Below are 18,858 nucleotides of genomic sequence, written 5' to 3'. Positions count from 1 at the left end.
AAAGATATGTAGTATGTTATTGAAGACAGTGGAGAGTAGAAGTTATGAATATAAGCCATAGAGTGAACTTACATCATTTCACCCTAAATCATAGCCTGGACTTCAGATCCCTTTTCCGTAAGATCAGGGTTATTGCTTGGCACAGTGTGTTGTATGTTAGACAGATAATTTAAATTTAATTTAAATGTAAGTCATTAGTATTGTCATTAATAGATTAGTCAGTATGTTTTCTTCTTAAATTTCTTGTCTTCTTAAATTTCTTGTCTTCTTCTTAAATTTCTTGTCTTCTCTCATACTTATAAAAAATCACTGTACATTGAACATAGACTCTATAATCCAAAGGCATCAGTGGACATTGAGATGTCCGCCTCATATCCAAGATGTAAGAGAAAGTGCACATGCCTATTTTGAGGCATGCCATAGATAGACTATAACTTTCAGTTATGAGTGGGTCAATACAATCAAACAAATCAAATAAAATTTAGTAAGAGGATAGAGAGACAATATTTGGATGATATACAAAGACATAGAAAAGGCTATCTACAGCGAGGTTGGAAACACTTAGGACATATTGAGTAAAGAAATTATGGGTTGATCTTTTGGGCACCAGTTTAGATATAATCTAGTAGTACTGAATAAAGGGAATTTAAGTCATAATACATCCATTCTTTGCATCTTTTGCTATGTAATGCTACAGGCAGGCAGCAATAAGTACTAGGTTGATGAGAAAGAAATGAAAAAGGTACATCTAAAAGGATTTTTAAGACTAAAATTTGGTGACAGACTGAATTTAGGTGGAGGGAGAGAAAGAAGTTCTAGATAGCTCCAAAGTTTGGCTACCTTAGGTTTATGAGAAGTGGGAGAAGCAGATCTAGTTTGTTCAGGGGGCATTGTCCAGTTTTATACTTTGAATTTAGAGTGATCCACTGGAGATAACTTAGAAGCCAAAACTAACAAGACTTTTTTTTTTTTTTTTTTTTTTTTTTTACAAAGATAAATGTAAATTCCTACATTTAGATTAAGAAAAGAATTCAATTGCACAAGTCCAGGATGTGGGATATCTGCTTGACAGCTAACTTAGGGGTTTTTATTGGCCACAGACAAAACTAATTATGCACCAACAATGTGCCCTGTTGCTGAAAGAGTACATGCCATGTTAGGCTGCATAATAGAAGTGTTATCATCTGCCTAAGGGAGACCCATGGTCCCAGCAGCATATGTGCTATGAGATCTCATTTCCTGTTTCACCATAGGCCCCATGTTTTCAGAGAGGGATGCTCACAAAAATTAGAGAGTGGTCAGGATGGTCAGGGGTCTGGAAATTACATCCTGAGGGAAATAGTTAAGGGGAAAATGGAACAAATTTAGAGGGAATATGATAGCAATCTTCGAAAAATTTGAAAAATTGTTATGTGAGAGAGAAGGAATACAAATATTTATTATGATTGCTGTGAGAATTGGGTAGAAATTTCAGAGAGCCTAAACATTAAAAAGTTAGATAGATGGATAGATTTTCCTAACAAGATAAAAGTTCTGCCTATTATTGGGTGTGTTCATGGGGAAGGTATATGATTGCCCACCTGCATTCTGTATGTTGGTCTAGGTGACTTGCAAATTTCCTTCTAGGCGGGGTACGGTGACTCAAACTGTAATCCCAGCACTTTGGGAGGCTGAGGCAGGCAGATCACTTGAAGCCAGGAATTCGAGACCAGCCTGGCCAACATGGCAAAATCCCATCTTAACTGAAAATACAAAAAATATAAAAAAAAAAAATTAACCAGACATGGTAGCTCATGCCTGTAATCCCAGGCACTTGGGAAGCTGAGACATGAGAATTGCTTAAACCCAAGAGGCAGAGGTTGCAATGAGCCAAGATTGTGCCACTGCCCTCTAGTCCAGGTGACAAAGTGAAACTGTCTCAAAAAAAAAAAAATTCTTCTAATGGTGAGATGCTATGGTTCCCTGGCTCATGGGTGTATCAGTAGCAATGGTGTCTTTCAATCTATAACCATACCAATTTCCAAGGGACAAAGAATATCAATAGAACTTCATTCTACGTAAAATTATTGAAGATATGCAAGCTTTAAAGTTTATCAAATAGTTGTCTGTCATATGACTAAAGCCTTCCTTCAGTAACTACACATAACCATAGAGAATGTTACTAATGAAACACTGTGTACGCTCTTTCTGGATATCTGCTATTTCTGCAGCTCTTTGTTAGTAAAACACCATTTGAAACAACTTTGTCAAAACATCCCAGTTATCTTATATCAAATGTCATCTTCTCAGAGAGTCTTTCTCTAATGACTCAATCTAGCCCTGAGTTACTTTTCATCACATTATATTGTTTTCTTTCTTTCAGATTTCAGACTAACTACTAACAAACTGTTTGTTTACTTTTGTTGTCTCTCACTTCCCAACATACATGCATTGTAGAGAGGGATCTTGTGTGTCTTGTTCACCTTCCTCTAGCATTCAAAATAGTACCAGGCACATAATAGACATGTCATAAACATAATTGAATTAATGAAACATTTAGGTTGGGGCTTGAGGTATTTCTCAAAGGTAACTCAATCCTTGCTACAGTGTTTCTGGACCTTTCTGTATAATTTAAGTAATCTACACTGAAGCTCTGATGTATTTGCTATGGTGACAGAGTGTAAATGCTACTACCTAGTCTTTAAGAGACTTTTATGAATTTAAAGGCAATCAGTGAAGCTTCCTTTGGTTATCCTATGCTATGAAGAAAAATCCCAGTCCCAATACTTCATCTTAGTTTTGACTTTGAAATCCTTAACAATTTGAGATTTTTATATGAACCCTCTTCCTCTTCTCTAAGCTACATTATTTGTTGCCGAGCTCAGAATTTCATATGGTAACCCTTTTCTAGCCAAAGGGCCATGTGGTTAATGCATTATCCAGATAAAATGTGTTTTCCTAGCTCATCTAGCCATTTTACAACATCTTGGGAGCTAAGTTGGACGAGATAACCAACTGTGGTTGCCAGTCACCCAACTTACTTTCTGCTAGATTGCGTTTCAAAGTGACTTTTTTCTTTTCCTCAGGCCTCCTAATCTTCTCCTCTCAGCAGATGACTTTGTTTCATATTTCCTTGAGAAAACAGAAATCTTTCAGGAACTCTCCCATCTTTTAATCAGGAATTCATCTACTTAGCTGATCCTCAATCACCCATTCCTACCTTCCTTCCTACTACCCTTGATGAAAAGCCCTTACTCTTACCTAAGGCCAGGACTCATTTGTACCTTGGACCTATCTTATCTTCTAAAGGATTTTGATTCTGTGAATGTCCCTGTATTTGGGCATTAGTTTGTAATCCCAGTAGGATTTTTCCATCAGCACATAAATAAGCTATACTATCATTTGTCTGAGGGCGGAAAAATACTTGTTTCTTTTTCATTTTCTAGTTTCCATTCATAGCAAAAGTTCTTATTAGAATTGTCTATTCATCATTGTCTTTTCTTTCTTAGATTTTCTGCAAAGTCCACTTCAATCAGACTTTCTTCCCCAACACTTCACCCCTATTTTCAAGGTCACTAATGACTTTCTAGTTGCTAAATCCAGTGGTTATTTCTATGCTTTAATTTTATTTAACCTTCCCCTGGGATGTGTCCCACATCTTCCTTCTTAAAATATTTTTTGTTTCTTTTTCTTTTCCCTTGGATTCTGTTACACTATATATCTTGGAAATCCTGAAACATAGATTTTTGTAATTTATTAAGACAGTTCTCTCAGAAGAAACCTGTCTGGGAGTGAGGGAATCTGGACAGGGCAGGGAAGGAATCTGGGTAAAGAGGTGGTTCCAGGAGAAATGTAGTTTCAGCCCAATCCCTCCAGAGCTCTGGAAATGCCCTGCAGCACAGAGGCAAAGGGGTTGGGCAGTTATGTCCTGGCATCTGTCGTGGTGTAGGGGCTGTCTGGGAGGATGGAGCAGAGGCATGACCTTCCAGGTAAAGCCTGGAATTCCTTGAAGTTAAAGGAAATTCTTCTGAGAAGGGTGCAGGAAAAAGTCCTCACAGTAAAAATGGTAGCTGAGGATGGAGCACTCCTCAGCTGTGGGATGTGTTGTCTCAGATGCTTTAAGTGGCCTATCTTTCCCTTCTACTTCACCCACTCCTCAGTTGCTTCCTCTGCTGGGCTCACATTCTCATATGTTACAATCCCAAATGATGCCTTTTACTTACTGAAGGCTCACAAACTTATTCTGTGGCCTTGATTACTCCGGAGAGCCCTAGAATTGCATTTACAATTCCTACTATTTTCATTTGAAGATCTAAAGGGCATCTTAATTTTAACATGGATAAAACGAAACTCTTGATTCCTTGTCCTTCCTCCAAACCCGTCCTTGTCCTGGTTTCCCCATCTCAGGTGCCTAAGTTCCAAAGTTAGGTGTTACTCATGATTCTTCTATTTCTCTTACATCTTACAACCTTCTGGCTCTTCATGCAAAGCATATCCCAAACCCATCCACCTCTCTCCAGGTTCACCACCCGCTTCCTAGCTCAAGCTGTTGCCTCTTGCCTGCACCATTGCAGTATTGCCTCTTTAACCTCTTTGTGTTTCACTTCTTGCTGCTTCTGAAGATTCTGCTGTAGATACCAGAATGATCCTGTTAAAACATATGTCAAGTAATGTTACATATATGCTTAAAACCCTACCATCATTTCTCACTGAACTTAGAGTAACATCTCAACTCCTTACTGCAGTTTAGGAAACCATATGTAAACTGGCCCAAGTATAGCTTTCCAACCTCTCTTTTGCTCGTTGTTCCTCTGCCTGCAGTGCTCAGCCACATCAGCTACACCTCCTGGCCTCTTCAGCCTCACCAAGAATGTGCTTGCTTTGGAGTCTTTATTTTGACTGTTTCTTCTTTATTGTCACTCAGATCTCAGTCTATATATCAACTTCTAAGACAGGTTTCCCTGATCAACAAATCACATTCTTCTCACTCTTTAAATTGTCTCTAGAACACTTAATACTGTCTGTTATTTTTATATTCATTTGTTTAGCCGTTTATTCATTGGATCATTGCTTTCTTACTGTGTAAGTGCCTTAAGGGCAAAGATGTTACATATCTTATGCATACAATGAATATTTTTAAATAAGTGAATAAATGAATGGCGACCCACCTGCTTTAAGAGATATGTATCTATTTAAAAGATGTACAGTTTAGACTGCATTTTTAAAACAATTCGTTTATGGATATAATTCTAAGCATCAACCCCCCCCACACACACAAAAAAAACAAAAACTAAACCAAAACTAAAACACACCCTTCTTTACGGTCAAGATTGATTATAATCTGTGATTTCCCTTTGACATACCATGAAACCTAGTTATTATGTACCTTCATGATCTGGGCCAGACTCTTATATTCTGTAAAACAGTGACAAAAATGTATCTAACTCTTACATAAGAACTTACCACATAACATGTAAAATGAGCACTGAACAGTATGTGCCCTTAGAAATATACAGAAAAACATTGATAGTGTGGGATATTACAAGCTGTTTCTTGTTTATTTTTAAAATGTATGTTACCGTCTCTTTTTTGGGGGTGATTATTCACCATGAGTCTCACACTTCTGCACATCCTGTAAACAGAGGCACTGGCTGGCTTTGTTTTGGATTAATTTTTCCAGTATAATTACGTAGCAGATAGCCTTGGAAATTACAAATAGTGTCTCCCTCTGGAGCAAAGGGCAAGGCATGGTTACTGCTCATCATGAAAGATTCAGGGTTCCTAAACTCATTGTTCCTGTTCAGTAACACAGCCTACTTCACGTCCAGGTTATCTCTTGCATTCTTTACATCTCCAGTGCAAAAATAGTAATATTCTGGACACTTCTATTGATCTAAGTAATAATCTGTCCCTTGTATCTTTCCCAGAGTCTCATGTTTTCCACCAGCATTCATGAAACTGTGGCAAGTTCACTTGTTAGCTTGTAAACTGGGTAAAATCTTGGAACTTTCACAAGACTGACACACTCTTTCTCGCCATTCCTCATGGAGCTTTTGTTGGACTCTCAGCACTGCTAGACTGCTGCACATGTTTCACCAAATTTTGGCAAAAGAATGAAATCGACCTCAATTTTGGAAAAGAGATTTTAAGTAGTCACTTTGATAGCGAAGTAACAAACCCCCAAAGATGCCCACACCTAATCCCCAGATCCTCTGAATGTGTTAGATTATATGATAAAGGGGAATTAAGGGTGCAGCTAGAAGTAAGGTGGATAGTCAGCTGACCTGAAGATTGAGAAGTTACCCTGGAGTATACAGGTGGACCCAGTGTCCTTGAACCCTTGAACACCAGGGTTTTTAAATATGGAAGAGTCAGCATTAGTGTGATGTGATTTGAAAAAGACTCAACCAGCCATTGCTGGCTTTAAAAGTGAAAGGGAGCTATAAGCCGAGGAATGGAGGCTGACTCTGAGAGTTAGGAAAGGCAAGCAAATAGATCATCCCCTGGAGTTTCCAGAAAGGAATGCAGCTCTACCAACAGCTTGATTTTAGTCAGTGAGACTGTTTCTGATTTCCAGAAATATAAGATGAATTTGTGTTATTCTAAGCCACAGTTTGTGGTAATTTTTTATAGCAGTTATAGGAAACTAATGAAGTTATAGACTGGATAAAATTGCTACATGAATGTATTTTAACTTCACATTTACAATAGAAGAAGGCCTCCAATATTGTAGTAGATGTATTATACTTTTATAAATTAGGATAATGGTAATTCTCAGGTCAAAGCACATATGCAAGTGAAACCTGTACCATGAATTCTTAGGATAAGGAATTTCATTGTAAGCATATAAATGTGTATTTCTTTGTATTAATTTAAAACATTGTCTTACATCCATAACAAGTAATAGGTGACAATTCAATATAAATTGTGAATGGCTTAAATTTTCTTCTTAATTTTTTTTTGAGACAGAGTTTTGCTCTTCTTGCCCCCACTGGAGTGCAATGGCGTGATCTCAGCTCACCGCAACCTCCCGGGTTCAAGCGACCCTTCCTGCCTCAGCCTCCCGAGTAGCTGGGGATTACAGGCATGTGTTACCATGCCTAGCTAATTTTGTATTTAGTAGAGATGGGGTTTCTCCATGTTGGTCAGGCTGATCTCAGACTCCCAACCTGAGGTGAAACGCCTGCCTCAACCTCCCAAAGTGCTGTGATTACAGGCAGGAGCCACCGTGCCCAGCCCATTTCTTTTTTTATGTAAATTCATTAGTTTGTTAAAACTTCCATGATTCCTTTTATTTTACTCTTACCTTTAAAATTCTACAGTATGCAATTGGTAATTGAACCTGAGTAGCAAATTATGTTTGGGAGTAAAATAAAAGACTCTTTGTATTTTGGAAAGTACAATTACATTTTACAACAAAGAAAATTACTACCGTTTTCTGGAACAATTCTGTATCACTGATTTATTGAACTACAACACCAAGGAGAAACTTTTTAACTTCTCTTATGGGCAGTTCTTCCTAGGCCTAACCAATCTGTCATCAGCAGGACAGATACCTATAGAGTAGATCTTTTCTACCCTCATTATCCCATTTCAGTAGTTTCTTTTCTAAATTTTGTCATTACATAAAGTGACATCAAAGTTAAGGCCCCCCCAGGCTGTAAACATGTAATAGAGCAGTCTTACTGGCCTGCATGAGAGCTCATTTGAGAGTAGTATGTCAGGAGGACCTCAGATCTTTGGCCCTGTTTCTGTTTTCAGGAACTTAGTCCCTTTGCTGAGTGTTTAATGTTTGATTCTATGGGTGACAATGTTCGGATACTCTTAAGTTGCTCAAATGATTTAGAAATGGATCATAGGTTGTGTTTTTACATATCCTTGGAATGGTTTGTAACACAACTTTAATTAACTTAAGTGCTCCAATTAAAAATTAAATTGTGCTTTAATTAACATAAATTGAGCATGAAGCTCAAATGAGCTTTATTTATAAAGATAATTTCACATATAAGTGAAATCATTGTTTAAGAATATTTTGAAGTTTTATTACGTTACATAGATTTGAGCAAGGGGCTTAATTTTTTTTTTTCATTTGAAAGTGGATAAATATGGGTCAACTAAACCTCTATATGTTTGCAGTTAACAACACTAAATCTGGGAAACAACCTTTTAGAAGAAGTTCCGGAAGAGATGAAATATCTTATATCTCTGAAGAATCTCCATTTATCTGGAAATAGGATCTGTAGATTTGCACCTGGAGCATGTGGTAAGTTATTCAACAAGGAGCAATGTTATAACATCAAATTTAATCTCTCATATTTAATAAGATGAGACTGAAATGAAAAAGAATTGTGCATGCTTAATCTTTTTTTTGTTGGAGGTATTTACATACTATTCTTGAAACATAGGAGGAGTTAACACTTTTATAAAGTATTGTATCATATGTTTATTTACATGTAGACCAAAGGAAATAAGTAAGCATCAGTGTAAATGAATTTTCCCCTTTGCAGAATCAGTATAAAGTCAGACTCGTGAATCTGGGGACCCTTTTCCAGAGCCAGAGAAATTCTATTTGAAAGTCAAATCAAGTAAAGCTCTACCGTAGCTTCGTTCTTTTCACTTTTTATTCTTAGATATTGTCACATTTTTTGAACAAAATGCTAAATTTAAATCAATTTGGAATGATTTTAAAGAAAAGATATGAGATCCAGAAGTGACACATTTTTCTTTCTTTTTCCCATTAACTAATAATTTCTCCATTCAAGATGAGACTATTTTTATTCAATATTCCTAGAGTGAGCTTAAGGACAAATGTATGACAAGAGATCTAGATGGCTTTTATAGCTTTATTGACCTTAATGTAAGGTACTTCACCATTTCTATGTTGGCCCTTAGTAGTAAAACTAGAGAAATATTATAAAATTTATAGATTTCTATGAACTTTTGACACACAGGTGCTATATATAATCATTTTCATCTTCACACAGAATTTATTAACATCATTACTGAATGCAGCATTAAATTTGGGGTTATATTTGGCAAATAACAAGAAGACTCTAGTACTGTCTTTTTAAAGGTACTTTAAAATCTTAGGTCAGATATCTTGGAAAAATATTCTTTTCCAAAACAATAGATGTGACAAACAGTTATTGATACTTGAACACATTATATACGGAAAGCCATAGATCAGAGTTCAGTTACAATTTACCTTGGAAGAAAACCTATACTAAAAAAGTTAAGGTCATGCAAATCAATAGATAGTAATATTTTATGACCTATACTGAGGGTACAAATTTAAGTACAACCTGATGTACATAAACAATATTGAGCATACTAATTTATACTAATTTAAGGCTCTATAAGGAATTTTTTATCATGTTGCCTTTAAATTTGAGATAATAAGTTAGGTATATATACATCTGTTTCTATATCTACATAGATATATTTTATATATGTATATAAAATTCAAAGTGCTTTTGAATGTCTTCAGTTTCTATATTTCTTTTTAAAAATTATTTTTAAAAATTGACATAACAATTGTATATACTCATGGGGTACATAGTGATATTGTGATACATATTATATATAGTGATCAGATCAGGGTAATTAGCATAGCCATCATTTCAAACACTTATCATTTCTTTGTATTGGGAACATTCTTGATTTGGAGTTGTTGAACTTTGAAAATTCCACACGATTGACATACGTTATGGTCTATTTTAGGTCCTGATGATTCAGTCAGAAGCAGTTTGATATCAGGGAGTTTAATGCTGCCCAGCATGGGTCTGAACAACCTTGTTGCATTACATGACCCTGTTTCCCTGACCAGAGCAGATTGATCAGGCTGGACTTGGGTCACAAGCTAAGTTTGTCGTATTTCCTCTTTTTTGGGGATTGCAATAGAGTCTAAAACAGTTAAATTGGTTTGAGATAATTACATGACCTGAGGCAGAAGTTGCAAACTGGTAGCCCATGGACTGAATCTGATTAATAAGTAAGTTGATTCTATTTTGTTGGCCTTTAAAAAACTTTGGATTAAGTACTCACATTTTCAAATCAGGAGAGTTCACATAGAAGTCTGGATCTCTGGCTCTTTTTAAAAATGTTTCAAAAAAGAAAGATATAGCAACACTGCAGTTGCATTCCCATGTGACAGTTGTCAGAGCTGGCTGAATGGTGGTGGCTCTGTCTGACCTGGCATGAGGTTATCATTTTGATTCCTGTAGGCATGTGAGTTTGAAAGCTCTGTCTTCCCTGTCTGTGAACATTCAAATTCAGAAGTTACGATATGGTTATGAGTACATAGAAAAAGAGAGCAAACATGTTTAAAACAGAAAGAATAGAGGGAGGAAAAAGAGAGCAGGTAAGAGAATATAAATGTTAAAATGAGAGAAGCTGTAATGAAGAACTAACCTATTATTTTCTGCAGAGATACTCAGAGAATACGTTCTTAAGTTCTGGGTGCCTTTTAGCTTCTGATTTCAGTTTGTGATGAACATGGTTGCATCCTCTTTCCTCAGGCACAGTGACTTAGATTTGTAACTTTGTGATAAATTTCTCCTTTTTACTTGAGGTAGTTTAAGAGGGTTTCTGTTACCACCAACGAAAGAGCCTTGACCAACGTAAAAACTAAAGGAAAAACAAATGTATGTAGAAAAGTGATGAAAAATTATCTAACAGATGGCTAAAGTGACTAAAATTATTTTCTAACAGATGGCTTACAAAATTTAATCCTGCTTAATCTGAACAACAATCATCTTACGCAGCTTCCTCAAGAAGTCAGCAGGTAATTTAGTTTATAGCAAGACTTGGTTAACAATCACACCCCCTCTCTATCCCCACCCTGGTCATCTGAAAGTGTAATGCCTAACATCAAGTCCCTGTGGGGTGTATAAATAGCAAAGAGGGATCTGAAGGACTGAGGCAAGCCACTAATTTTAAGCAGATGATTCCTTAAGCACTTTGTAGAAATGAGAAACAGCATGACTTGGTAGTCTTAGTGTAAACATGGGGCTTTGAAACAAAGTTCTAAAGCTAATGGTATCATTAATTTCCCAACTCTGAGGTTCTTGGAGCTTGGTCAGCCTCAGAATTGGGTATGTTAAATGTTATTTCACATGTGTATTGTAAACCATTTTGAGCTTGATGGAAAAGGTAATATAAAAACTAAGGATTTAAAACTGCTATGTCATTTTCATTTTTAAAAACCCCACATTTTATTGTCATTAACCAAAAAAAAAATGCTGTTTTTCCTTATCCTACACATCTGCACAGGCAGAATGCCTTTCTGGAGCCACCTGAGGACCTTGTCCTTCTGTAGGCAAAACACCCTCTTGGACTTTTCCTCTGACAGATGGAGAGATAACTCTGTTCAGGTTTACTTTGGAGACTCCCTTTATTGCCTGTTGAACAGAAACAAATGTATCACAGAGCAAGAGCATCCAGAGTTTTAAAAGAGAATACCAAACTTTGAAGAGTCCTCAACAAGGGGCTTTCTGCAGCACCTGTCTATTCCAATTTACTTGTCTATACCTCTAGGCAATGCATTATTTTCCCCAAATATATGGCTGTAGTGCAGTGGCACAATCTTGTCTCACTGTAATCTCTGCCTCCTGGGTTTAAGCAATTCTCCTGCCTCAGCCTCCTAAGTATCTGGGACTACAGGCATGCGCCACCATGCCCAGCTAATTTTTTTTGTATTTTTAGTAGAGATGGGGTTTCACCTTGTTGACCAGGATGGTCTTGATCCCCTGACCTCTTGATTCACCCGCCTCGGGCTCCCAAAATCCAGGGATTATAGGTATGAGCCACTACACCCGGCCTACCAGATATATTTTTTATAAGAAATCAACATTTTGAGTAAGTGTGACTAGAAAAGAATTGAATCAATCTAATTTTTTTAGAAGATAAATATTTGCAGCAATGAAAATGCCATGCTAATAGTTGTTAGCTTGTTTTTTTACTTATTCAGTTTATCAATTGATTTATGTATTGATGATATAATTTAAAAAATTCCTTGGGAGATCTCATGAATGAGGTTCAGGGCATATCTCTGTACAACTAGATTTACGCATTTGGGCAAATAATTTAACTGCTTAGTACTGCTGCTTTCTCATCTCTAAAGGAATAATTTTGAATAGATGAACCTCAAAGTTTTTGCAGCTATAACATGATTTCATAACTTCATACACTTATTTCTGTTTGGAATACAAAGTACAATATTCAAGGAATCATATAAATCTAATGGAATATGTTAGAAAGATGAAAGAATGCTTTCTCTGAAGTAGATTGCAAAGTATATAGGTCTACTCCATTTTATAATTAATTCTGGGTTGTCTCTATTCTGGCCATATCCTAGGTGTCAACTGATTGGTAATCTCTCTAAGCAGAATTCCATTTTCTGATCCTGGACAAGTTTCTTCACCTTCCTATGTTTTAACATTTTCATCTGCAAAATAAAGATGATGATAATACTTTCTTTATTGGATCGATTTGATGGTTAAATAAGCAAATCCATACAAGATATTTAGGGTTGAGCCTGGGACATAAAAAGTATTAGGGTTGAGTAAGTACTCAATGGATGTTAGCTTTTATTATTATTGGTTGTTATTTTTATTCTAGCTTCTTTCAGTTCTCGTTGTTCACTCATTTCCAGAGACAAAAGAATGACTTCTCAGTGGATTTAGGCAAAGCACTGAGCACATGTAGCTTGGCATTCTCCTCTTGCTCTGCCACGAAGTAAGCGGTTGCCTCAGAAAGAAAGGCTGTGAAGGGGTGGTATATTTAATTCAGAGGAGGGCTAGCAGGGACTTGGAGTGATCATGCCAGTTCTGTGCTGATGTTTGATTTCCTTCTCTCTAATTCCCATATCTTTTTTCACAATTTGTTTAAAACTTAGGAGAGGGAAAAGGGAGTTTTGTTTTTTGGCTTGTTTAAACTCCAGAATATTGATTCATGGACTTGGAGCCAAACCTGGACAGGTAAGAGTTTTACCAGTAAACAACTCTGTCATGGGCAGTGCTGCTGAGAGGCACAGGAAGAGGAGAGCATAGGCATCCTGGTGACAGAATGAGTCTGGAAGGAAGAGAGAGTAAAGGACTCGTCAGCAGGCTCAGTTCTTTCTCCAAATTTGCCAATCAGTGAAGATGTTCTTCAGTCTTCTGGGGAAGACAGATGTCAGGGAGAAGCTGCAAGTATATTTCTTGTAGATTTCCTTTGGAAAAGTAGAACATCTCCCCACTTTGTGGAAACAGGAACAATGGCAGATACTCATTTCTCTCCCTCCTCTTTACTCACACAAATGAATGACAGACAAATGAGTGATAGGGTCTGAGCTCATTTTATTGCCTTGAAATTAAAAAAAAAATGAAAAGCCATCTCCCATAATGTAGTAAATCAGAGCACAGTAAATAAAAATAATGATTATAAAAATGATTAATGAGGAAAATTTCCCATTCCATTCCCCACAGGACCTGCTTCACACATTTTCACTCCATTTCAACGCTGGGTTGTCCCTCTTTGACCCATTATACTGCAAAGCACTTTACTTCCTACTTTCCTGAAAATTTGAGCTCCCTCAATTCTCTTCTTTTCTGCCTCTTTCTCTCCATTGGTCTATTTCTTTCCTTTCTCTCTTGCTTCTTTGTTATCTCTCTCTAAAGCACTCTCTGTCTATTGATTTTGCTTCCTGTGTAAGACATTGTAGATTTTCTTCTCTTTTCTCCATTCTACCATAGATCATTTTCAAAGGTTGTTATTGTCCTTTACATAGTCAAATATAATGGCCTTTTTTTCCTGCTGAATAAAAATTACATAAAACTAATGAGCATACAATACAATGTATTTTGAGAAATGTATACACACCAATAACATGTAGAACATTTTCTTTAGCCGAGAAATTTCCTTATGCACCCTTCCAGTGAATTCTTACCTTTCATAAGCAGTCAATATTCTGATTTCTGTCTTCTTTACATATTAGTTTTACTAGTCCTAGAACTAAATAAATGGAATCATATAGTGTATACATTTTTGTGTCTGTCTTCTTTTGCTTAGCATATTTTTTGAGACTCACTTAACTGTTGCATTTATTAGCTTCACATGGTAGAAGGGGAAGGAAGCTCTCTAGGGCCTTTTGTAAGGACATTAATCCCATTTATGAGGGTTTACCCCCTCATGACCTAATCATCTCCCAAAGGCCCCATCTTCTAATATCTGTCACATTGGGGATTAGATTTTAACATATGAATTTTTAGGGAACACAAATATTCAGACCATAGCACTATCATTTTTCCAATACCAGTGATCTTGATTACTGTAGCTGCATTATAAACTTTGAAATCAGGTAATGTGAGTCTTTTGATTTTATTCCTCTTTATAATGTTTGACTATTCTAGGTCTTTTGAATTTCTGTAGCAATTTTAAAATTGATTCTTTTTTTTAAAGATGGGTTCTCACTATGTTTCCCAGGCTGGTCTCGAACTCTGGGCTCAAGCATTCTTCCTACCTTAGCCTCCCAAAGTTCTCGGTTTACAGGCATGAGCCACTGCACCCAGCCCAAGTCAAGTTTTATACAAAAAAAGCTGTTGGAATTTTTATTTGGATCTATTACTGAATCTATAGATCAGTATTTAAAAGTTGATATCTTAGCAATATTTTTCTTTTCTATACCTGAATATAATACATCTCTATTTTATTTAGAGCCCCTTTACATTCTCTCAGTCATGATTTATAGTTTTCAGTGTAGAGGTACCTCATGTCTTTTGTTATATGTACTCATAACTACTTCATGAAGGGTTTTCTATACATTAGTATAAACAAAATTCTTAAACATTTATTTTCCAGTTGTTTGTGGCTACAATATGGAAATACAATAGATACAATAGATTATTTCAAAAATCTATTGTAGTTTGTGACCCTGCTTTTAGTTCTACCAATTTTGTTTGTTAGTTTGGATTATCTCTCTTTAACATTTAAACTTTTGACCATCTCTTTAATTTTGAAATTTTCTTCTCTCATACCTTCAGAGATTCCTTGCTAATCTGGTTCTTTTTCTACTTCTATGTTTATAACTTTGCTGGGTGCCTTTAATTTTTAATAGTCAGGTGTTTATATTTCTCAAGAATCCCTCTACTGACATCCTCTTTCTTCTCTCTGACCATTTTTTTTGTTGTTCTTCCTTTCAGTCCCATGTATTCAAATGGCTTATACTATGTACAGAGAAATCTGTAGAGTCCTCACAATTCCCTTTGCTAGCACTGATCACATTCTAACCTCCAGTGTCCCATTTTAAACTAACCTAAAAATTTAGTTCCCTCATTCTGACATTACTTCAATCTTAATACATTTAAGCCTTGAGATCATTACATCTTAGCTTTGCAAAGGGACACACCTGCATTAGAATTTTGATACTGTTACCTACTAGAAAGGTAACTTGGACAATTTATTTACAACCTCTGATGCTTTATATTCCTCATTTTAAAAATAAGAGTAGTAATTCCAACCTCAGAGTTATGCTGACAATTAAATTTAATGCACCCGCATGTAGTTGTGCTTAGTAATGTTAATTCCCTTCGGCTTCCTTATATTTTTCTTAGCTTACTATTCCCTCTTATTGTCCTATTTTATAAGTTCTTTTATTCAGGGCCAAATTCAAAATGTCAATTCTTTAGAAAGGCTTGCAATATACTTCTGGTACCATATCTGCAATTACAGACTCAAATTTCCTTAATCTTTTTCTCTTAGCCAGTGGCATTTTCTGTTCTCAGTTTATGGCTCTATTTAATATTTTCTTCTAAACCATGCTATCCAAAAGGGCAGAATTTGTGTCTGATTCATCTTTGAACCTCCAAAGCAATCGAGCAGTACTCATATATATGTGGTCCTGGGTATATTTATATCTATGTGTGCTTATGCCTGTACATGTATTGATCTGTATCCGTGTGTATATACACAGGTATGTCAGTGTCCTCCTTGTCCTCTAGCTTTCTCTTGTATATGGTCAATGGATATGTATAAAGAAAGGAAATAGAATTTTCTTTTTCTTAAATCTAACTTTTGATTACCTAACATACTTTTAACATAAGCCATCTGATTATAAAAGATCTTTAAAAACTAAATTTCAGCAAAAACTTTTTATACATATGATTCACGATAGTTGTAAACGCTTGAGTGAAGTAAGCTCAGGTGAGCTACAAAAAACAAATTCACACATGGCTTCTGATAATTTGGGCCTATACAGTAGACTCTGTTATTCTTGTGAGTTTCATTTATATACTTTGGTTTTTTTTTTTAGATTAAAAAGTCTTACTTATATGAGTATAAATTATAACCAACTAGCCAGCATTCCTAGAGAACTTTGTTTTCTTGAGAATCTTTCTGAACTTCAACTTAACTACAATCAGCTAATATGCATACCTGAAGAGATTAAGTTCTTGAAGAAGCTTCAGAAACTTTTGCTAGCCAGAAACAACATTGGAGTTTTGCCAAAGGTGAGCAAAACATGGAACCACACTATTGTGTTGTTGGAGAAGAACTCAACATGATGGGAGGTGGTTATAGATTAGATTTTGGTATCTGAGTATAAGCCATCACTTGCTTTTCCTCAGATTAAATGTAGTCATTTCCCAAATCCCTATGGTAAAGGAAGGCTGTAATTTGAATTATCCCACCTAGCTAGGGCTGCCAGATTTAATAAATACTAATATAGAATGCTCACTTAAAATTGAATTCCAGATGAGCAATGATTAAATTTTTTACTGTAAATATGTTGCTAATATTACGTGGAATACACTAAAAAACCTATTTATTGTTTGATATTTCAGTTTAATTGAGCATTACATCTGGTAACCAGGTATACAGAACAAAATACAAGTTCTTTTTGGCTTTGGAGTATGTACTGGCTCTCTTCACTTTTTCCTTCATATTCACTGTCCATCCTGCCTTCTGCTTGGGAGATTGACCTGTGTGGGCATCAGTGAACCCCTTTGTCCTCTGGTTTCCTCTTGGATATGGCAGATGAGACGCACTGGCAGGAAGTGACAGGGTAGGAGGATGTAAGTAGTTGATGATATTCCCATGGTACCTTCTCTGACAGGGTGCTGTGGGTGGGCTGTGTCCCTTTGTGGAAGGCCACAACTAGTGAACTAATAATATATTTAGATAGATAGATAGATAGATAGATAACATGGGATTTATTAGGGGAATTGGCACACATAATTTTGGAGACTGAGAAGTATTATAGTAGGCTATCTGCAAGCTGAAGACCCTGGAGTGCTGATAATGTGGCTGAGCCCAACTCTAAAAGCCTCAGAACCAGGGAAGCCAACGGTGTAAGTCTTAGTTGGAGGTCAAAGGCCTGAGAACAGGGAGGTTGTGGTGGTGGTACTGGTGTAAATCTTAAAGTCTAAAGGCTGGAGAGCCTGCAGTTCTGAGGTCCAAGGGCAGAAGTGTCCCAGCTCCAGGCGAGAGAGGAAATCACATTTTTTTTTTTTTTCTATCCAGGTCACTAACTGATAGGATGGTACGCAACAACACTGAAGACAAATCTTTCCCACTTCTTCTACTGACTCACATACCCATCTCCTCTAGAAACACCCTCACAGACACACCCAAAACAAAGGGTTACCGACATTCTAGGTATTAGTTAATCCAGTCAAGTTGACACCTAAAATTAACCATCACACTAGACTTCTTATAGTTCTATCCCAAACAACTGTTTGCTCTTAATGGAACATTATTTGTTCTAAAGAACTAAGAATCTCAGCTTAAACTTCACTTTTTCCAGGAAGCCTTTTCTGACCTCCTAATGCCAAATTGTCCATGTATCACCATTTCCCTAACCCTTCATAACACTTTTCATTCGCATAGCACAACTTTGTCATTGAGTATTTGTAAATTTTTAAATCTTCATTTAATATTTGTGAGGGGTATACACATGCAAAGATTATAAAAAGACAGCAACAGGTATCAACAGCAATGATAGTGGCAGTCATGGCAGCAAAAACAAATGTAAACGAAAGAGTTGGCGGAAATGGAAGTAATACAAGCAAGTGTTTTCAAGTAGGGTGAGAAGCCCTTATATCATAACACGCGATACCGAAGGAACACATTGGAGTCTGAAAATCTCTGTAGCTCTTATAATACAAAGGAGAGTATCATGGAAATGGAAGACTATGTAGGACTTAGGAAGACGACTGCGTGCATGTGGCTCCCTTCAAGCACTTGCTGCCTAGCTGTAGGGAATGGGGATTTTAGACAGCCTCCAGCTGTTAGCTCTTTCAGAGTCTGCCTTAGCTGCAGAGAGCCTCTTTTCTTGCCCAAAGTCACATGCTCTTCCTAAAGCATTCTGGATCCTGTGACCAAACAAGGGAGGGATATAAAGGCTTGGCCGTTTCTGCCTGATGGAGAATAATTTGGATGGGCAGTAGCCCTCTGGAGCTCCCCACCCACCTACACAAGATTCTATTGTTTCTGAATTCTACCTCAACTTCCCCATCTTCTCAGTCCTGCTTCCTGACCCTGCCTTTTACAGGGGTGATCCTTAATAAATATTTAGCACCTCAAGTTCCATCTCAGCATATGCTTCCAGAGAATGAAACCTGTGATAACATGTGATAAAACTGAGGAGGAAGAGTATTGGCATGACTGAAGAGGCGTATTATCTCCCTAGGGAGAAGTTTGATCATCAATATATGAGTGACATTTTAGAAATATCACTATAAGTGGTTGGGACTGTTTAACAAGTCGTACCTCTAGTTTTTAATTAAAAAAATTTTTTTTTGTTTCTACTTAAGACAAATACTACTTATCCTTTGCTTGCTAGTAGAAATACCAGAACCCAGATGCATCATAACAGCTGTGTGGTTACTATGGTAATGAACAGTT

The 18,858-nt window shown here is 36.6% G+C and overlaps 1 protein-coding gene across 5 annotated transcripts in view; it reads left to right on the top strand.

Moving 5' to 3' along the window:
- Positions 1-18,858, top strand: part of LRRC69 (leucine rich repeat containing 69) — a 129,712-nt gene that overhangs the window by 16,500 nt on the left and 94,354 nt on the right. For all 5 annotated transcript variants that reach the window (XM_074386881.1, XM_074386880.1, XM_074386884.1 and 2 more), the window contains exons 4-6: positions 8,116-8,242; positions 10,690-10,762; positions 16,268-16,463. In XM_074386881.1, the coding sequence (XP_074242982.1) occupies positions 8,116-8,242; positions 10,690-10,762; positions 16,268-16,463 (396 nt within the window). The remainder of the gene's footprint in view (positions 1-8,115; positions 8,243-10,689; positions 10,763-16,267; positions 16,464-18,858) is intronic.

This window comes from Saimiri boliviensis, chromosome 15 (genome assembly GCF_048565385.1).
Source record: "Saimiri boliviensis isolate mSaiBol1 chromosome 15, mSaiBol1.pri, whole genome shotgun sequence".
Classification (NCBI taxonomy): Eukaryota; Metazoa; Chordata; class Mammalia; order Primates; family Cebidae; genus Saimiri; species Saimiri boliviensis.
This window is presented reverse-complemented; position numbering and strand designations above follow the sequence as displayed.